This window comes from Pogona vitticeps, chromosome 1 (assembly GCF_051106095.1).
Source record: "Pogona vitticeps strain Pit_001003342236 chromosome 1, PviZW2.1, whole genome shotgun sequence".
Taxonomy (NCBI): Eukaryota; Metazoa; Chordata; class Lepidosauria; order Squamata; family Agamidae; genus Pogona; species Pogona vitticeps.
The window spans coordinates 20,146,740-20,166,881 of NC_135783.1; the positions used below are offsets into that span (position 1 = coordinate 20,146,740).

General features: G+C 42.7%; 1 protein-coding gene across 3 annotated transcripts in view; it reads right to left on the reverse strand.

Moving 5' to 3' along the window:
- Positions 1-20,142, reverse strand: part of LOC110080728 (transmembrane protein 121) — a 44,702-nt gene that overhangs the window by 10,160 nt on the left and 14,400 nt on the right. Inside the window, exons 1-2 of one of the 3 annotated variants that reach the window (XM_072989019.2) lie at positions 14,559-15,878; positions 12,609-14,235 (exon numbers count right to left, since the gene is read on the reverse strand). The exons of 1 other annotated variant lie outside the window; for it this stretch is intronic. In XM_072989019.2, coding sequence (XP_072845120.2) covers positions 13,284-14,235; positions 14,559-14,626 — 1,020 coding nt within the window. In that variant the 5' untranslated portion in view covers positions 14,627-15,878 and the 3' untranslated portion in view covers positions 12,609-13,283. Of the gene's footprint in view, positions 1-12,608; positions 14,236-14,558; positions 15,879-20,142 lie in introns of those variants that run through there. One more of the 3 variants, XM_020796857.3, reaches the window with a different exon arrangement.

Consider the following 20,142-nt stretch of genomic DNA (forward strand, 5'->3'; position numbering starts at 1 on the left):
ATATTATTAACCTGTTCTCTTCCCCACGATGGGACTTCCTCAGGGATTACACGCCTCAGCAACCAGGCTGGCAAATTAAACCATTTGCCGGTATCCTCTTCCTCAGTTCTGCCATTATAGTTGTCGCCAAAAGTGGCAGTACGTCACAGGCGAAGGCGTTCCTACAATGATTTGGAGTTTTGGTAGCGACATGTGGATGGTCTTTTCCCTTTTATTTGCGAGCCACAAAACAAAGCATGCAAAACGGAAGACTGCCTTGCATGCCTTCTTTTGTCATTCATCATAAATAGTTGAGGGAAATCATCCATCTTTCACCACTTGGGTGAGCACCTCTGTAAAATGGTGATAAACATGTTGTTTAGTTTGTCTTAGCCCCCCCTTTCCCTCCTCCCCCCACCCCCGTCCCTCCTCATGCAGTTGGTTGCTAGAGGAGAAGCAGATCACTCTTGCCAGAGGTCTGAATGAATTGCTTGCAGAAGGCTCATTTGCTTCCTTGTTTGTTTTATGTATTTTGCTTTTATCTGGTTTTCTTCCAATAAACTTAAGGTGATATACAAGGCTCCCGTCCTCTCCGCTTTATCTTCACACTAGTGCTTTGAAATAGGTTCGGATGAGAGAGAGAGAGAGAGGCTGGCCCGAGTTCAACCAGTACATGTTGTGTCTCAGTGGGGCACAGAATCTGTCCCTCTTGAGTCCCAGCACCTTTACCACTGCACCACAACAGTTGTGAACTACAAGAAATTAAGCTGAGTACTGCATACGTCCTGAGGGTTAAAGGTTTCCAAGCCTCTCAGTGTGAAGTGTGTGTTTCCAACTATAAGCAAGATCACCTGTGAGAAATTTGTAGGGGCCACGAAGTAGAAAACGATGCAATCAGAGTCTGACCTAGATAAGACTCCCTCCTTGTATCCATAATAAGAGCTGAAGTATCATGGCTTTATTTTCTTCCACCAACACTATGGAACTCTGGGAATTATAGTTCAGCTAAAAATTCTCAGCACACCCATGAAATTATGGCTCCCCATTAAGAGAAGTAATGACCGTTAATCCCCAATTAAAACTGGTGTGTGTTTTGAGTGCAAATGTGCCTTGAGTTCCCCTACGAAGGGTCTAGGTAATGAGGCTATGAACTGATTAATAGACTTTTAATCATTTGTTTTTTAACTGAATGGTTGATTAATTAAGATTTTAATAACACGTGCATGTTGCCAAACACTGTCCTTTTGTGATGCTAAATGTATCAAGCAACTTAAATAATGAAAACACAGTTAGGAAAAGTTACTTTCTTAGACTACTGCTCCCAGAATACCTCAACTCGTGTTGCATTGCGGAACAACAGCAACAGCAAAATAACAACAAAAACCCACACTTTTTTCTATATGGTCATGTTAGCTGTGGTTTTCGGGCGTTGTGGTCCAAAACAAGAGAACTTCTTCCATTTCTGAACCAATACTACCACTCACTGTTATAGGAAATTATCATCTTTCATATTTCCATGTCCTGTTGGTTTCTCAGGAACACAATAGCATCCTTTTGATAGATAACTGTGCTCTTACCTAGCACAACAGGTGGCGTGTTTGTTTCTTTAAAATTTCATACCAATACTCAGTGCAGTCACACAAGGAAAGAGGTCATAATTTGGACCACTTGTGGAGCAGTCTGGTGCAATCACATAGAACTTGCAGGGAAATGGGTTCCAGCCTCACCCTGGTAGATGCTCAAATTGGGCCTTTTTGGACCTGGTAGATGCTCAAATTGGACCAACTATAGGACTTCTACTTTGGGGGGCTCGGCTTGGTTGGAGCAATTCCCCAGTAGACAGAAGGGTCACTTTAACAGGTTGCTCCTGTTGATGTGACCCTTTCCACTTATGATCGGGTGCATGTGTTTGCTGCTGTCTGATCTCATCTTCAGCTAAATCTTTGGTTAATGAATCCACCAATTAAAGCTCATAGGGAGTTCCAGAGAAAATCACCAAGAAACCCAAAAACAAGGGAGGAAATCTTTGGACTTCCAGATTAAGAAGAGATGGAGCTGTTAAGTTCTACTTTTGCCATATGAAGTTCACTAGCCCTGCTTCTTCATCTGTTTGGAAATTTTTTAAAATCTGTACACATTCACATGCATTTCTCTTGCCATAAACACTGTCTTTGTAATTTTTTCCAACATACCTCTCTTTCTATACAATTTCCACTGTCATCATAATATATCTTTTATACACAATTTTTACCAACATATGATTTTTTTCCATGCTTACCCCCAGTATATGCATTTCTGTACATACTTGTATATTAATTGCCAAAGATAGCTGTTCACATATTGGTTTGGGAAGAGCAAAGCAGGTAGGTCTGATGGCGAGATGTGAAAGTTTTGTAAAAAAAATGTGCAAATCAGGGTATAATAGGTTGAAAAATGTATAGTACGGACACATTATACTTATATGCCTCTAAGCTGGGTTGAGAAACCAGCATGGAATGCTGGGCCGGATCACCACCCTTTTGACTCAATGTGGGTTGGATGACAAAGTCATGGATCTGATGCCGCAGGCCTTCTCTAGTCTAAGCAATTGAATACATTTTGCTCACAAGAAATAGGGCATCACAAACATCCCAAAATTAGAATTATACTGGTTGTATGTTGACTTGGTAGGGAGCTCCTGGGGCATACTTAATATGGGGAGGGTTACTTTGTAGTTGGGATGGGTGAAGATTAGATTGGATTTGGTCTTCACTTTTCTAAATTAATTAGAATTTTATTTCACTTTTCTCCCAATGGTTCACCACAAGATTAAACCAAGTACAGATAAAACCAGGAACAGATAAAAGCAGACAGAAGCTTGTAACACTAAAAGACAAATTGATGGAAGCAACTTGAGATTTTGAAATAATAATGATAATAACAATTCTGAGATGTTTCAGCCATAGTATCCTGGCAGAAATATGGGACGACGCATAACTTACAGATTTGCCCATTCAGGCAGGACTTTCTGTACTTTGCTCTTAACCAATCTGACTTTCAATCTCGTGTGTCTTCAACCATTTTCTAATGCTGAATTACAATTCTTGTCTTTCCCTGCACAGTAAATCTTTGACAACAGCCTGGCAGGACCAGTGGCTTGTGACCCAAGTCAATGGAGGACAGGGAGAGAGAGAGAGATACTGCAGGAGTACAATATGATCTCTTCTGTACTGGGCATAATTATGCTGATTGAATTTCATCAGCAGAGATCATTAAGAATTTCACTCCATTTATATTTGTATAAGTGCTCACTGAAATTTGCAAATTTGTTCATTAGTCTGAGGAAAAAGTAGCTGGGATTTAAAAGAACTGAATGCATGAGATAGTGGAACTGATAGCATTATCGCTTCCTAGTCTGTCGCAGGAAGAGAATAGTAAAGCCTGTTCCCAATACACATACTCTTCTCTCTTCCTCATTTTATTCTCCCTCCTTCCTCTTTGTCTATCTTTCCATTAAAATGGAAAGATATGCACTTTCAGTTCTGAAAATCTGATAAAATTCCTTGTGCTATGCAGTAGAAGTACAGAGGAGAATAGCAACAAGTTCCCCAAAATTCAGTCATTAACTGGCACTTAAAGTCTCAGTAACCCACTCTGAGACATTTGTAGGAGAAAGAATAAGAAGGTTTAATTACTTACAGTTGTGAACAGATCAAGAGCAAATAAACAGACTGCTCTACAGTAATTACTTGCACAGAAATTGGGTGGAGTGAGGATTTTACTGAATATCTCAAGGGGGTAGAGAAATCCTTCACTGTTGCATCAGGTGTGGAGATCCCCATTAGTAGTGGCGACAAAGTAGCTTCTCCCCTTCCCATACACAAGGTTTACATTTATTTTTTGTTGAGGGTGGAAGTGTGTGAAAAGAACGGCAGCCTCCACATAAAGTGTTGGAGAATATTTGGGGGAAATTCTGCGTACTGACATTTCCCCCCCACTAACAATGTGAGGAAAAAGGAAAATATCATATGATTTATTAAAATGGGGGGGGGGAGTCTTCTGATAAATTTCATTTTTAGCAGAGATTTCAGAAGACCATTAAGAGTACATTCATTGATTCATTGATCAATCGATTGTGTGAAGTATGTCTCTGATTTGTCCCACTTTATTAGAAAGTTTGAGATTCCCAGTGTGGCGTAGTAGTGGATATAGTGATGGACTGGGACTCTGGAGAACAGGATTTGAATCTTCCTTTAGCTGTAGAAACTCACTAGGGGAGTGGAATTGGTAAAACGATTCCTTTAATATCTCACTTGCCTTGGAAGTGCTCTTCTTTCTAAGGCTGACGGTTGGCGTGGGTGGCTTCGAGATGGCACAGGTGGAGAGCCGGCCCTGCCATTAGGTAAAATGAATCAGTCACCTCCAATGGCAGATGGCAGCAAGGAGCCGGATGAGACCCGGGGTGCCTTGTGCTCTTTGCTGTGCCCCCTTAGCTGGCCTGCCACCTTCAGGTGAGATTTGAGGGCTGTTCCCTCTCCATTGGAGAAGTAAGATTCCACTATCAGTACAATAGTTTTTTTTCCTACAAGGAACAGGAAGGAGGTTCCTGCTGAAGGTTCATTCCTTCAGGCTTCAAAATGTCTTGGGCCAAATTTGCATCAGTCTCTGGTAAAAGATCCTGGTGACGATCAATGTTTCAGACAACAATTCCACTAGCCCAGAGTATGAATTGCTTTTTAGTAGCACCAGTATTTCTCCTGTGGTTTGAATACAGAGAAAAGGCAGTGCCTCAGAGCCATCCTGCTTCTTGGACAGAAGCCATTTTGGACTGTCACTGGGGGTTTTGGTCAATGCCTCTCTAGGCCAAGGAGGGTTAGGATGAAGTGGGTGGTATAAAGAACCACTTGGAGAAAGGCAGAAGCTGGAAGAGGGAGGAAGTGAGAAAGAAGGTATTAAAAGATGCTTTGTCCTCACTGACTACTCCCCACATGAGATGTGTTCTTTAACGCTTTTGAAGAGACACTCTCCCCATTATGCTGCAGTCTTTAGTGCACACTTAATACATTTCAGTGAGGAAAATGTTTGCTCACAAATGTAAATATTACTGCAGAGGGAAGTTAATTTACGGGAGTGTTGATTTGAGTTTCTCTGTTTACCAGACCAGTGAGCTCTTCTGTTCAAGCAGCCGTTCATTAGACAGAGCACAAGGGGTGGGGTGGGGGGGGGTTTCCAGTCCCATAGCGTTTGTGAGGACCACAACCCCTAGTAGCATTCATTCTCTTTTCCTCACAGCTGCCTTAGAATACCAGAAGCATGGTTGTTGCATGGATAGCATCCAGTGGAATTTTCTCTGGTTCAGTACCCATCAGATGTATTCAGCTACAACCTCCATCACTCACAGCAGCCATAGCCGTGCTGCCTGGGGTGATGGGAGTTGTAATTCAAACACCTCAGAGGGCTTTGCGTTGGGCAAGGTGGATTCTGTGAGACTTGAGGGCCGCAAATACCCAGCCAGTACAGGTAGGTAATAAGAAGAGAGAAGGGGTTGCAATTAAGATGCATTTCAGCTGCTGAAATTAATACACCCAATCCACTGAATTTGGGGCTGTTAATCTAATTAAAAGTAGTAGATTTTTCCCATTCACCTCTCCTTTTTCAGTGGCTTCCCCTTTGTGTGAGATTTTATATTGTAAATGACTCAAGGCTGGGGCCTGTGCTGCTGTATTTTGGAAAGCATGTTTGCTTCTTTATAACCATGGCATTTTTAAAAACAAGAAATATTTCTCTACCGTATACCTTTGTGGATGAGTTATCACTCCTGTCACCCCTACCAGCAGGATCACATTGGCTGGGGAGTGATCTGATAGGTATCAAGCTGAGGAAACAAAAACATCCATGGTCCACATATCAAATGGTAGAAGATATGATTTAGACATCGTGAGATTAAAGGTTCATTAGTTTAGAAAAACTCTTGGGTAGCAGGCTTTAAGGGGAGTACAGTAATTGTTCCTCAATGATTGTATTAGGATCAGTGGATTAACTGTCACGTAGTTTAGCTTGCTAGAAATGTATATTTCTGTTACCTTGCTATGACGGATGCATTATATGAAAGAGAGAAATCAAATGAATCACATTTTCAAAAGGAATAAAAAAAGAATCTCATGTAGGAATTCTGAAAGGTCACTCAGTCATTCTGATTAGAAGTTTCTAATTTCGAGTTTAATATTCCAAATGCATCAGGCTTGGAGAGGTTTAGCAAACACTTCTCACACGAATGGTTCCCTGGCAGTTTTAGAAGCCCGTTTCCCCCCTTTGTTGTACTTTTCCATCTATTCAGAAACAAGCAGAATTCCAGCAGCCACAGCTACTATTTCAATGTGATATTGCTAATTATTCAAAGGCATAAGCCAGACCATCAGAACCCTTAATCAGGGTTTGAAGTCGTCGTGACATTGAGCTGCACCAGTACTGCAGATCTTCAAACATGAGCAGAATGTTTTCTTTGAATTATTTCTTCTGTTCAAAGAAGCTGAGGTACGGTTCTTCCAGCTTTTCTCCACAAGAGGAAAGAGTCTAAACTCCACTCTAAGACTTCCCGCCCCTTTGCTTTAGCACTCAGGATGGTGTGGGAGCGAACTGAAACTGTGCTAGTTGCAATTACGGAATAAGACGTGAGACCACTGCCACAGAACAGGACTGGCTGGTGGATTCATGGAACTCTGGGAAATGTGGTTTGGTGACAATATTGGCAGAAAGTTCTCATGGGAGGAACAGCAGGAAAAATTTGGCTCTTTGAGTTGCCATTGGCCATGCTGGGTGGGGCCAACAAGATCTGGAGTCCAAAGTATCTGGATCATCCAAGATTCCGCAATTCCTGCAATTGCGGAAAAAAATTTATCAATGTGTTAGTTTTCTTGAAGGAAAATGGAGACACTAAGCTGTGGTGCGAGGATGGGGAGCCTCTGGTGCTCCAGCTGTTATTGGACTCCAAGTCCCCCAGTCATTGTGACTGGAGATGATGGGACCTGGGGTCTTATGACATCTGGAAGGGCAATAGTTTTCATAAGTAAAACCAATTCAAGTTTCCAATGTAAATGTACTTTATCTTGTTGCATCTCTCTCCTTCTCTGTCTCCCTCTTTCTACCATTTTTGTGTTTATTTTCATTACTGAGTGACAGTTTCTAAAAAGCAATGTCTCAACAGTACTTATTCTATAGCCATTCTGCTTACTGTAAGCAACCCTTCCATTGTGGATGGCCTTGGTAGCCAAGGACTATTTTCTACTAGCCACCTATGAAGTTCAAGTCTATCAGGACAGTGTAACAATACCAAATGTGTAGATGTCAGCTGTGTTGAACTGAAAAGTGATGCCTTGTAAACCTTTTAATCTTTGATTAATTGCATCACTTTTTGGCCCATTTCTCCTCTTTCCAATTTTTAAAACTAATCTCCCTATGCAAATAGAGAATTTAATTAAAGGCTTGAATATTAATATTTACATTTTATACAGCAGCCACAGTCCTGCACTATGCTTATTCCTGATATACTGCACATTCTGCAGGTTCTGGTGGGCAGTGTTGCTTTCTTTATCTCTCTATCCTGATGGTTCCTCAACTGCGGATGACAAATTCATGTATCCCTAGTTTCTAGGGGAAATCCATATAGATGCAGAACTCTAGCAGTGAAAACTGGAAGTAGATTTTTAATTCAAGCTATCCTCAATACACTAAATATGCGTTCCATACAAAACTGTGTAATGTGGGGATAAGAGACAGACCAGCCCTACCCATACAGAATGAGTCAATTGCAGATTTGGGATATAAGGTAAGGATAGCAAATGGCCAGGTTTTTTTTAGCTTTTGTACTGTAGCCAGAAATGAGGAACAGTGTTTGAGGGGAAACCCAAGAAGGTATGGTTATTGGCCAGTCAGGTGCCTGCTTTAAATTCCTTCCCAAGAAATATTGGTTGGAATCCTGTTGCTTCCCACTGACTTTGAGTCAGTGGGAATTTGATAAGTCATTTCCAATGGTTTTAACGGGCCTATTCTAGTTGCAACTTGCTTTAGTGTGGTGAGCCAAAACTAGAGTAGGTCCATTTAAATCAATCTACAGAAGAGTTGGCTCACCAAACCCCTCTGATTCCTTTAGTATGACTTTCCATGATGGGCAACAGGATTCCAGCCAGTTATTGCAACATAAAAGCACTTAACAACCTAACAATTTCTCTCTCTCTTTCCCTTTGTTGGCACGGGGTTTTCATAAGCTAACAAATCTATTTTCTTGATGCATCTTGTTGAGTTTATTGTTTGTTGGCACATTCATTGAAACTCTGTCCACAGGTTTTATTCAGCTATGGGGGGAAAATGGCTTTTTTTTTTTACTTCCTCACTGCAGTATTCTGGAAGTTGCAGGTCAAAGAACCTAATGTTTCCTATTCCTAGTTTCATGCACTGTGCATTTTGTTCTTATTCAGGGATTTTTACATTTAGGTTCTTTCATTTATGCTTTTAAAATGGCCCTGAGCAATCTGCTAAAAACATGAACAAAAGTTGTCATTTAAAAGGGATGGGAGAAATCCGCTATATTCCAGTCAACTATAACTCCACAGCTCTCCTTGACTATTACCCATGTTGGCTATTCCCCATATTCTTCTGACAGCGGTGCTATGACTGAAATCCTGTTGATGCAGCTATGCTTGTGGAAAGCTGATTAAAAAATTCCTACTTCTGAGCTGCAGCTCCCACAGCTCTTATGTAATCCCTTTCATCATGTGGAAGCCATGGGAGCTACAGCACAGAAGCAGGAAGCGTTTCATTCCCAAAAATTTCCCTCTGCTGATGACATTATTAGCCTTCCATGGATGTAGTTGTGCCAAGAAAATTTCATCTTGCACTTAACATGGGAGTAATTTCCACTGAACTCAGTGGGAGATTTTTTTAAAAAATAAATAAATATGCAGATGACTTGAATGTTTGTTTAACAAAGGCTTTCTCCTTAGATATTAAGCAACATTTGCATTTCTAATGACATGTTTTATGAGCTAATAAACTGGGAATAGCCAGCATTTGTAGTCATAAATTAGGGTCACTATTAGTGAAGCCTTCCTCTTGCTCTGTGTAAACTTGGATCCTAACATGGAGCCAATTGATATTTTCCATGGAACACAACACATTCTTTGTCCCCCCCCTACTTTTAACAAATAGGGTGTTTTTAAATGCTCTTGTTCAGAGGCACTCTTGGAAAATAAAAACGTGGGGCAGCTGTATCTCAACATTTCATTGAGAAGTGTGTCCAGATGTCTAGAAGAAAGAACAGTTAAAGGTTAAGAGAATTCCTGGATAGCTAGAAATAAGAATGCAACCTTGGGGAACAAGAAGAGACGTCAGGGAACAAAAGTGTTTGAAACTGTCTATGGTTTCTGTTGAGTGTGCATGTGGTTTTCAAGTTCCTATGTAGAGACGGACACAAATTGATCCAGTACACTTTGTAAAAATTCGCCGGTGCATTCCCTCTCCCAACCCCTTGGCCGGCTGCCCCACTCACAATCTGCTATGCGCCACCTGGGTTCTCCTCCAGCAGCAGACCTCTCAGATGAGGAGGTGGGATGGGGAGTCTCACTGTGCAGCTGTTGAGTGGTCAGCTGCCAGAGGAGGTGGGGAAGGGAAGCATGAGATCCTGGCCAGACTGGACAGCCACCTGAGGAGGAGGACCTAGGTGGTGTGCAGCAGATTCTGAGTGGGCCAGCCATCAGGGGGGTGGGGGGAGGTAACGCACAGCACCTCTGGTGTCCCACTGATGAATTTTTACAAAGTGGACCAAATCGATTCATTCCCATCTCTGTTCCAATGTTTGGGGTTTATCTTACCTGCAGACATGTTTCATCAGCCTACGGTATATTCATACTACCCTGAACATACTTGATCTCATCTGATTTTGGAAACTAAGCAGGATCAGCCCTGTTTAGTACTGGGATGGGAAACCACAAGGAAACACCAGCTAGTGGTACAAAAGAACCCTTACAAGAGACGGGCATGAACTGCTGGTCCAGCGGTTTGTCGTGGTTCATTTACAGTCCCAACAGGTATTGGGTGGTTTGGTGCCCCACCCCCTGTGGTAGGCACCCACTCAGAGGGTGCGTCCTGGCTTCCCTGCCCTGCCTCCTCCGGGTGCTGCCTTTGAGTGGGCACCTGCCAGAGGGGGCAGGGCACCGAACCACTGAACATCTGTTGTGGCAGTAAACGAACTGGGCCAAACACCCAAACTGGTGATTCATGCCCATCTTTAATCCTGACCAAATTCACCGGAGCTGAGTTGGATGGACCAGTGGCCTGAGACAGTGCAAGGTAGATCTTGTGTTTCTCTGACCATCACCAGATTGACTTCAGTCAAGTGAACACTTTATTGTGCTTTATGGGCAAAAATCTATGTTTTCACATTTGCAGCTCAAACGCGGTGACTCTTCCTTGTGCTCCGTTTTTTGCCTGAGTTACTTGTCTTGGAGCTTCACTGACATGCAATAGGTCTGGGAGCAGAAAACTGTGAAATCAGAAGAAAAGCTCTGTGTCTTGAAGCCCAGACCCCATCTCTGCCTTCTATTTAGGTTCTTGGGCAAGTTACACTTCATTTAGCTTCACCTATTTGCCTTCTGGGAAAGGATGTTATTACAGTATATCTCAGTATTCCAGATGTGTTCACTGGCCCCTTACTTTGAGAACCCCTGCCCTAAAATGTGGAGGGAACTTGATTTTCTTAAATATGATTTTGGACTGTTACTTGGTAATCTTCTCAGTTGTGTGTTACAAGAAAACAAACATTTTGTTAGCGTAGAGATTTTGATGTACACAAAAGTTCTTAACAGGCAGGAAACATAAACCTAGAGTGACTCACTGTATGGTAGTGGAGGGTGTACTTTTCATAGTTCTGTACAACTAGGATGAAAGTATCCAGTGTGGTGTACAGTGGTGCCTCGCATTACGACATTAATTCATTACAGCGAAATCGCTGTAGAACGAAAACGTCATAATGCGAAAATAAAAAGCCCATTGAAACGCACTGAAACCCCTTCAATGCGTTCCAATGGGCTGGAAACTCACCATCCAGCGAAGATCCTCCATAGGGCGGCCATTTTCGGTGGCTGTCTTGTGAGGAATCCGTCCCGGAAAACAGCGGGGAGCCATTTTATTTACCCGGCAGCCATTTGAAACCGCTGATCAGCTGTCCGAAAATCATTTTGCAAAGAATCGGTTCCCGAAGCAGGGAACCAATCATCGCAAAGCGAAAAACCCGTATTCAGACCATCGTTTTGCGACTGCAATTATGATCGCAAAAAGATTGTCGTAATGCGGTTTCGTCGTAATGCAGGGCAATCGTAAAGTGAGGCACCACTGTAGTGGATAGAGCAGTGATTCTCAACCTTGGGTCTCCATGTGTTCTTGGAGTGCAGTTCCCAGAAACCCTTGATGGTACAGCTAGTGGTGAAAGCTTCTGGGAGATGCAGTCCAACAACATATGGGAGCCACTGGGATAGAGTGATGGTCTAGGACTCTGGAAACCAGGGTTCAAATCCCCACTTGGCTATGGAAGCTCACTGGAGGTGTTGAAGTGATAAACGACTCCTTAAATATATCACTTACCTTGAAAGCCCTATTAGGGCCACTATAATTTGGGTCTGACTAAACAACCAAGATGAGCCAAGGTGGCTCATCACACAGAGTGAAGGCTGCATCATTATGTATGCATACCTGGGAATAAATTCTTTCTGCATAGTGGATCCAAATAGTTGAGCTTGCAGTTGGAAAGTGGTAAGATATTCCCAGCCAGTGACAGAATATCCTCAGAGTGGCATGCCAGAGCAATCAGACTGCAAATTTAGCCCATGTTTGACTCTCAGTGACTTACTGATGACCAATCACAAAACCAAGCAATGAAATCTACTAGGTACAAACTGGAAAAAGCTCATAACTGGGATGAATAGATGCCTTTTACCGCTGATGGAAGGTCTGCCTCTAAATGCAAGCTGCATGTCTCATCTAGTTTGACCCTCAGTGAAACAGCGTTCCAAGGGGAAATGCATAGCATCTGGCTGCAGGTACCAAATTAGAAGACAGATGAACATAATTTATAGGAAGTGAAAAAAAAAACTGTGGGAGTCCTCTCTGTCTTCCTTTGCGCCTGGTCGCCAGCATACATAGTTTAAAAATCTAAAGGCTCCTGCAGCTGGGAAAGGGGATCACCTTGCCAATTTTCTGTCTTTTTGTTCCTTGAGACCAGCCACATCTTCAACACTCTCCACCAAATTACAAGAACACTGTCAGTTTGAGAATAGTGCTTGAGAAGAAAGGCTGCACCTGCTCCTTGATTCAATAAGAATATATTTTCAACCCGAATGCCTGGGTGGATGCACACAGAATTTTCAAACCAATAAAAAAAATTAAACTGTGCATGACGTGGATTTCTTCTTAAAAGAGCGGATTCAGAACAGAGCAGTTAACACAGCAATAACAAAAGGAAAATTGTTTTCTGTCCGTTTTGCTTCCTGCAGCTAAACCTATATCCTTGTCAGCCTCTAAGAGAACACCGAATGCAAACATCCTGATCACGTTAAAAAGTGGGAAGATGAGAGACAGAGAGAGAGAGAGAGAGGCAAACATCAAGGCTCAGCTTTCATTTTATTGAAAAGAGAAGAAAAGTTATCAATGAAATAGACAGGGGGAGTCATGAACCAGCATGTTTCCACAGGGGAAGACAAGGTGGCTCTTGAATGGATGCAAACCCTCTCCCCTTACTCAAAACACTCCCCAAGATCTTAAGGGGGCAGGCGGCTCATGCAGCTTCATCCAATCAACCCAGAAAAGAAGGTCACCAACATTAAATTACAAGTCCGGGAGGTACAGAATCGGTGCTTTCCTCATACTCCTGACCTCTATAGTTATGGAAGGGGCTACCTTCCAAAACCACTTTCAGGTACTTGAATAACTCAGTACTGGAGAGGTAAAGGAGGGAGTTCCTGATCTCGTAGATGCACCTCCCCAGGGTCCCACCCATCTTGTCTTTGTGGCCTGCTGCTTTGCACCTGGGCATCAGGCTGGGTCCTGTCCTGTCTCTTGACTCCACAACTGTTCTGATCTCACCCCAGGGCAATTCCAGGCCGTGGCGAGCAGTTATCTGTGCAAGGGAGGAAGGAAAGAGGGTCACTCAAAACTTTCTTGGAGGAACCAGCACTGGCTATATGGGGCTTAGCAGGTTTGGTTCCTCTTTGCATTTGATCCTAACCATCAGAGAGAGAAGGTATTCGTTGTTGCCTGGCATGAGTACACCTCTTGTGTCATGTGTTTTCCTGGGCCAACTCTTCAGGACAGGGGCTCTGCTTCTGAGGTTTCAGGAGATGCATGACAGGCGGTGGCTGGGTCATGGTGCTATGTTGTTGAGGGTCTGCTGCGCCAGATCCGGCTGGTGTGTGGTGCAGGTGCTTCCTGTACTGCACAAACATGCAGACCTTGAGGACAATGGCCAGTACATTCTTTCCCATGAAGATGCCGGAGACCCGGATGTCCCTGAAGAACACCATATTACTCCCTCTGATGAAGATGGTGGTGATGTTGATGGTGACCATGCTCATTATTGGGTAGAGCATCATGCGGTGTGGCACAATGCCTATCCCTTGCATGCTGATTTCACACAGCGAGACGCAAGGGAGGACCAAGAGCAAGATGTAGCAGTAGAAAAACATCAGGCCTTCAGCCCAAATGGGCAGCCCTTTCTTCTGGGGCTCCCAGAGGTTGGCCTGGATGTCCAGCACATCCAACATGTCAACGATGACCCAGAAGAGGCGATTGCGAAGATCCTCCTTCTTTTTGAACGTCCTCACATATTCCATGTGCTCTGTAGCCACCAGCAGCACATAGAGGGCTGGGATGCAAATGGACAACAGAAGAGTCAATGCTTTGCGGGCCATGAGGTCCAGGCTTTTACGGTCCGCCTTGTAGTTCTGATAGATGAAGTAGACTTTGATTTCCAACACAAAGACATACAGGAACCAAAGGATCATGGCATAGCCTCGCTTGGCAGTTCTCACTTCTGCCCCAACCCAAACTGCCACGTATCTGAGCACCACCAGGAAGCAGATGTCCCCAACAGAGACCATGATGCAAATGCCCAGTTTCCTGGAGCCCTGATTCTGTTCCACCAAGTAGGCATCCATCAGCACCATGCTGCTCATGATGAGTGTGGTGGATAGGCATACGTGGGATTTGTTAATGGGTGGGGGAGGAACCATCCTGAAATAAGAAACACACATAAGTATTAGTTCAATGGATGCAACACCTTTGTAGTCACAGCCCTGCACGAGACTCTTATGTATTGCAGCTTCAGCAGCTTCTGGTGGGTACAGCTCATTTCCATATCTATGCATACTAATGGTTCCTCAGTTGCAGAAATCAAATTCATGCATGCTTCATTTCCAGGGGGATCCATACAGATGCATCATTTAGCAGTGAAAACTGGGTGTAGATGTTTAATCCAAGCTACTCTCAATGCACTAAATAGGCACTCCATGAGGAAAAAAAGTATAATACAGGGATAATAGTTAGATCAACCCTACCAATAGGCAGAATGTGGCAGTTGCCCTAGGCAGTGGATTTGAGAAAAGAGCATCAAACTGTGAGTCATTTCGCTGGTGATTTTACTGCCAGATGAGTAGTATCTGTGGGATTTTCTGACTTACAGTATCTGCACACAGCAGGGCAATCCAAAATATGAAATACAAAAGAAATACAAAATTTATGTTAAACTCTCATTCAAAACCCAGAATCTTTCATATTGCAGAAACTCTCTTTCAGAAAGCCATGGAAAACTCTGAAAATGAAAGAAAGTGCTCTTTTGTGTTTTTCTCCCATTTGGGTTAATCTGGAAGTCCAATCCCCAGTTCTGGGAGCATGGTTCTTAACTATCCTTTTTGGGACGGCTCTAGAGAATCCAGTGATGATATGCTAATGGTAGGTAATTTTTCAAAAAACAACACAATTCTTTTAAAATGGGCACTCTCCCTGTTTAAAATACTTGTATGCATCACTGTCGTTCTATCCTGTATCTGAGATCTCAAAAGCAGCTAATCGTGCATATTAAAAAATTCTTAATTAGAACATAAAAACAATAGAAACTGCTGATAAAGAGAGATGTGAAGGAAAGCAGGAAGCTAGAGAGGCAAGAGGAAAAGAGGAAGATTAAATATGAGACAGAGGCACTCAGTAAGGGAAGCCACAGCTTTGAGTCAGCAAGAACTGAAGAGGACTACTAACAATAAGATATTTTGGATGACACTCAGTCAGAGGGTCATCAAAACTCAAATTCAACTTGATGACACACAACAACAACAACAACAACAACAACAACAACAACAACAACAGCAACAACAGCAACAACAACAATGAACACAAAACTAGTAGCCCAACTAGTCCCAAGTCCTGTTGGAAATGTTTCCACTATACACTGAAATGCCATTATGAAGAAAACCAGGAGGACTGCCCACAGCTGCACACTCTATAGCAGGGCTGGAGAACCTTTTGACTTTCTAGATTTCCAATATTAGAATCTCTTATACTTGACTATGCTAGTTGGGGCTCCTGAGAATTGGAATTCCAAACATCTGGAGGACCAAAAGTTTCTACATCTTTTATTTAGCAGCCTGGATGGTATAACTGAGATGTTCTTCTCCTGGGTTCCAAGCACCTATGCATGTCTTCTATCATGGCAGGATTTGTCACACTTTTGGCTTCTAAGACTATTTTTAGTTTGTATTTATATGTTCTGTTTCCCCTAATATTTTGATCTTACTGTATGTTGCATGGGTCCTAGTGAACAGAGAAATGATTTATGAATGATTTAATAATAAATATTTATTGGGCAATAACCAGTATGGTCCAGAAATAGACTCTACACCAGTGCAGTAAACATTAATTTATATACTGGCCAAACTCCTGTTGCATAACTCCGCCTGCATAATTCAAATTCTCTAAGTGGTTCTAAAACTCATTCCTAGGCACAGGTCCTATCCAACAAACAGCTCTGTGTGAAGAGTTATTGCACAACCAACTGCACAGCCAGACATGCAATGCAGACTGCCAAGACTTAACTCTCCACAAACATCTGCGCCTGTGATTCGTGCCACACCAAGTGCAACAGGATTTCAGCCATTGTATCGGATCCTACTTTTTGTTCATGATAAACTCAAAGGAACACACATGGCTCTTCTCCTTCCAGCTTAATCCTCACAGCAGCCCTATGAGGTAGGTCAGGCTGAGAGAGTATGATTGGCCCAAAGTCACCCACTGAGATGCAACTCAAGAGTAACATGTTTCTAAAAATGACTCCCATGCAGAACAGCAGTATATTTTCCCCCTCCAGCTGAAGTTTCTGAATGCATTTCAAAGGCATCAAAGGCCCCTAACGCTGTCCAATCTAGATACTGTATACAACTGTGTGCAAGTGTGTGTTGGTTCTAAGAACAAACACACAAGACTAACTGTGGCCAAACACCTTTGGCCATAATCACCACCTAGATATCCTTTGAGAAATGTGTGGCTTTTTAAAATGGGAATGCAACCTCTTTTCAGAAAGACTGAACTTTATCCCCGGATAAGTGAGTGCTGCCTGGATTAAGTCTCAGTTTGTCGAGCTTCCAGTCCAATATCGATCTCAAATCTTTATTTAGAACTTCTGTGGCCTCCCTGAACTGTGATGAAAAAGGAATACAGGCTTAGGTGCCATCAGCATACTGATGGATGATGCACTACAGCCCTCTGAGAATATTCCCTATTTATTTCACCTAGATGTTAAATAGCACAGGCTACAAAGAGAAATACAGTACTAGATTCTGATAGAGGTCTCCTAACATCGCTTTATTCTTCTTGTTATACAGCAGTGCTTCTCAGCCTTCGGTCACCAAGGTGTTTTTGAACTGCAGCTCCCAGAAGACTTCGCCATCAGCTGCATGGCTAGGGTTTCTGGGAATTGCAATGCAAGAACACCTGAGTTACCCATGGTTGAGATCTACTGTTCTACAGGAAGGGTGAGAACTGCTATAGAATGTGCCCCCAGCCTCATCCTGCCTAGGTACTCCACAAACATACTAGAAATATCAATATTGAAAGTCGAAGAGAAATTTAGCAGAACTCACCCCTGAAAACACAACCCGAAAAGGTAGAAAGGCCCCAGCTAAAACCTAGAACATATCTGTATCCACAAGGAAACTGTGGTTTTTTCCAAGCCCCTTGCAACTTTCAATATCCAGCCTAGAAAGGGGATTCTGGCTGCAGCTCCTGAAACTGTAAGAAAAAAAGTGCTTTTCTGCAGACAGCTTGTCTTTATTTAAAGCAGAGGTCCCCAACCCCCCCCCCCCTCCACGGCCCAGTGCGGTCCGTGGCCTGAGTCAGACCGGGCCGCGGAGACAGACCTCCTGCCCTCGTACACACTCACCCCTGCACAGCTGATTTGTGCACACCCATATGAGCATCGTGCTGCCTTTTGTGCATGCACACGAGCACACGTGCACCTACATGCACGCTCCCGCACAAGTGCCACGCTGCCGTTTGCGCATGCACGTGCACTCTCATTTAAACGAGAGAGCGCACGTGCGCTGGTTCGCGCATGCACATGAGCGCGGGGGTGCCTCGCTTTCCCCAGCTGGTCCAGAGGCTGAAAAAAGTTGGGGACCCCTGATTTAAAGGACAGCAATCTCTGAACCCTGAAACCACATTCAAGGTAAACTGGAGTGTGGAATGCACCCAATGGGTGATCTGATGCACAGTGTGATTGTGGCCATGACATAAAACCAGTTTTTCAAATATCTGAGAACATCGTAGTTTTAGTCATCCAAAATCTTTGAAATTTGCAGAGTACTGTATGTGGATGGCTGAAACCAGTCAGCCAGAATTGAAAGGAAACTGGAGCATGGCAACCTGGCTCCTCTTGGTCGACATTCAAAACACTCCCTGCTGAGGAGAAGGAAGAACCTTTAGACGAAAGCTTTGAAACTAATGTGGAAGGCTGAAGCTATTTATTTTAAATAGATGTTCAGTGGCAAGCAGATTTGATTGATATGCAGCAATTTCCTCGGTACAGCTCTGGCTGCAAGTACGTACATTTTAATGGTTATACATATTCTTTCTAAATATGCATGGGCCTGAGCTCCTGAAGACAAGACAGGCAAGGAAGTGTCCAAAGGTTTCGACACTATTTTCAAGATGGAAGAAAACCTGGCAATTTGCGAACACATAGGGATGTTGAATTTCTAAACAAGCCCATAGTTGTAATTGTTTTTTTTAAACTGCAATTGTTTTTTTTTAATGGGATTCATCACTTTGTCACTAATAATGAGGTCAAGGCAGGGGTTGTGAAAAAGTTTAACACTAGACATAGAATTTTCATATTTGTATCCCTGGGGATGCAAATATGAATATTGGCACCAAAGTTGCCTTGGAAAATTGCTTTGGTGGGGGAGGGAGGGTCCGACTTTCCCAGGCACCTGTAGTTGGTGTCAATATTCAGATCCCCTGGGATACAAATATGAATATTTCATGTCTAACAGAACTTTAAAAACAAAAGTGTAGAAGCATTTCATAGCCAATAATACCTATAGGTATCTGGCTCTGCTACCACAGTTCCTTAAAAGTAATAATCACCATATTCACGAAACTATTAAGTCTGGGCTTGTTGTTATTAAACGTTACAATGCCTTGGCAGTCCGAAAAAAACATTTATGGAGATTTAATTAAAATAAAAGAGGATATTCTACGATGCAGAAAATGAGACCATATGAGGATTTCTAAAACAAAGGGTGTGTTTGCCAAGGGATTTCACCACAGAGATAGTTATAGTGGATCAAGTCTTCAGAAGAGCAAAGAGACTTGTATTCCTCTTAACAGATTTTGAAGGGGAGGCTATTGTTGGTATGTACTTTTTATCCTGAGGAACTACAAATGGTTAATGCCAAGGAAAACAAAGCGTACGGGATTAAAAACATGCTGGACACAAAAAGCCATGGCACAGGAACATTTCACTTAATGAAACTGGTTGAGGTGGGCTAGCAAGCTTAACAGCTGGGTGTCTGCTTCTGGTCTGTGAAATTTTATAGAAGGTTGAAGAAGCAATGGGGGAGTCATAGATTTTGCTTTGTACTCTGTAGCAATGCTTGTAGAATTTTTTTCCTATAAGCTTTATTATCTGTTTAGTAAGATTGCTGGAGCCTCCAGGGGTATGGGAAGCTGAGAAACAGTACCCACACGTGAAATAATATAACATCAGATGTGAGGATAAGACATGGCTCTACCTCTTGCAGCAGGGGGAGGTGTATGCTATGCCAACATTCCTGAACGGCTGGAAGACATGAACTGACATATAATAAAATGCTGTGATTCCTCTGAGGTGCTTCCGCGCTATGATTGTGTGTCCAGAAAGGTTGTGCTTCAAGAAAATATTCCATACACATTCCTAGCTAGTGGTGAACTTGTCTGTATATTTGGCTTGTTTTCTGATATCTTGTCAAGGCTCTGCCTTTCACAGCAGATATCACAGGTGGGAGGTTGGAGTTGGGGGGGTTAAAATGTTTAGCACCTTATATAAGTTACATGAATATCGCTGAGCAGCAGATACAAGGAGACTTTGTACTCCGCAATGTACCACTGTGTGAATATCTCGATATTAGTTACAACAAACCTCACTACATACGTGCAAGTAAACACCACATAGACACCATCAGTGTTGAAATAAAGAGAGATTGGGGGAGGGAAAGCATTCCATTTTGTTTTAATAAGGTGATAGTGAAGGTTTACTTTCAACCTTGAAGGACTTGTATGCTTTAACATACTTCTCAAAACATATGAGGATCCCACTCTTTATAAGAATTATTACATCACTGGGTCTTCAGGCCTTTGGATGAATTTCAGTAAAGGATGCAGCTGAACCTGGGGAAGTTTTCAGAAGCCTTTTCCAGAATGCAATCCTTCTTTTGAGAAAAGACTTGCAAAAAAACCCCCAAAATATCAATTACCCATGTTACAACCACAGAATGAATCCATCCACCTAACAAAATGGATCACACTTAATGTAAGAACCTAAAACGAAAAGCATCACAATTGAGATGGGTAGATCTGCCCCACCACAGTAAAAGAAAAAGTCCTGGAAGAAAG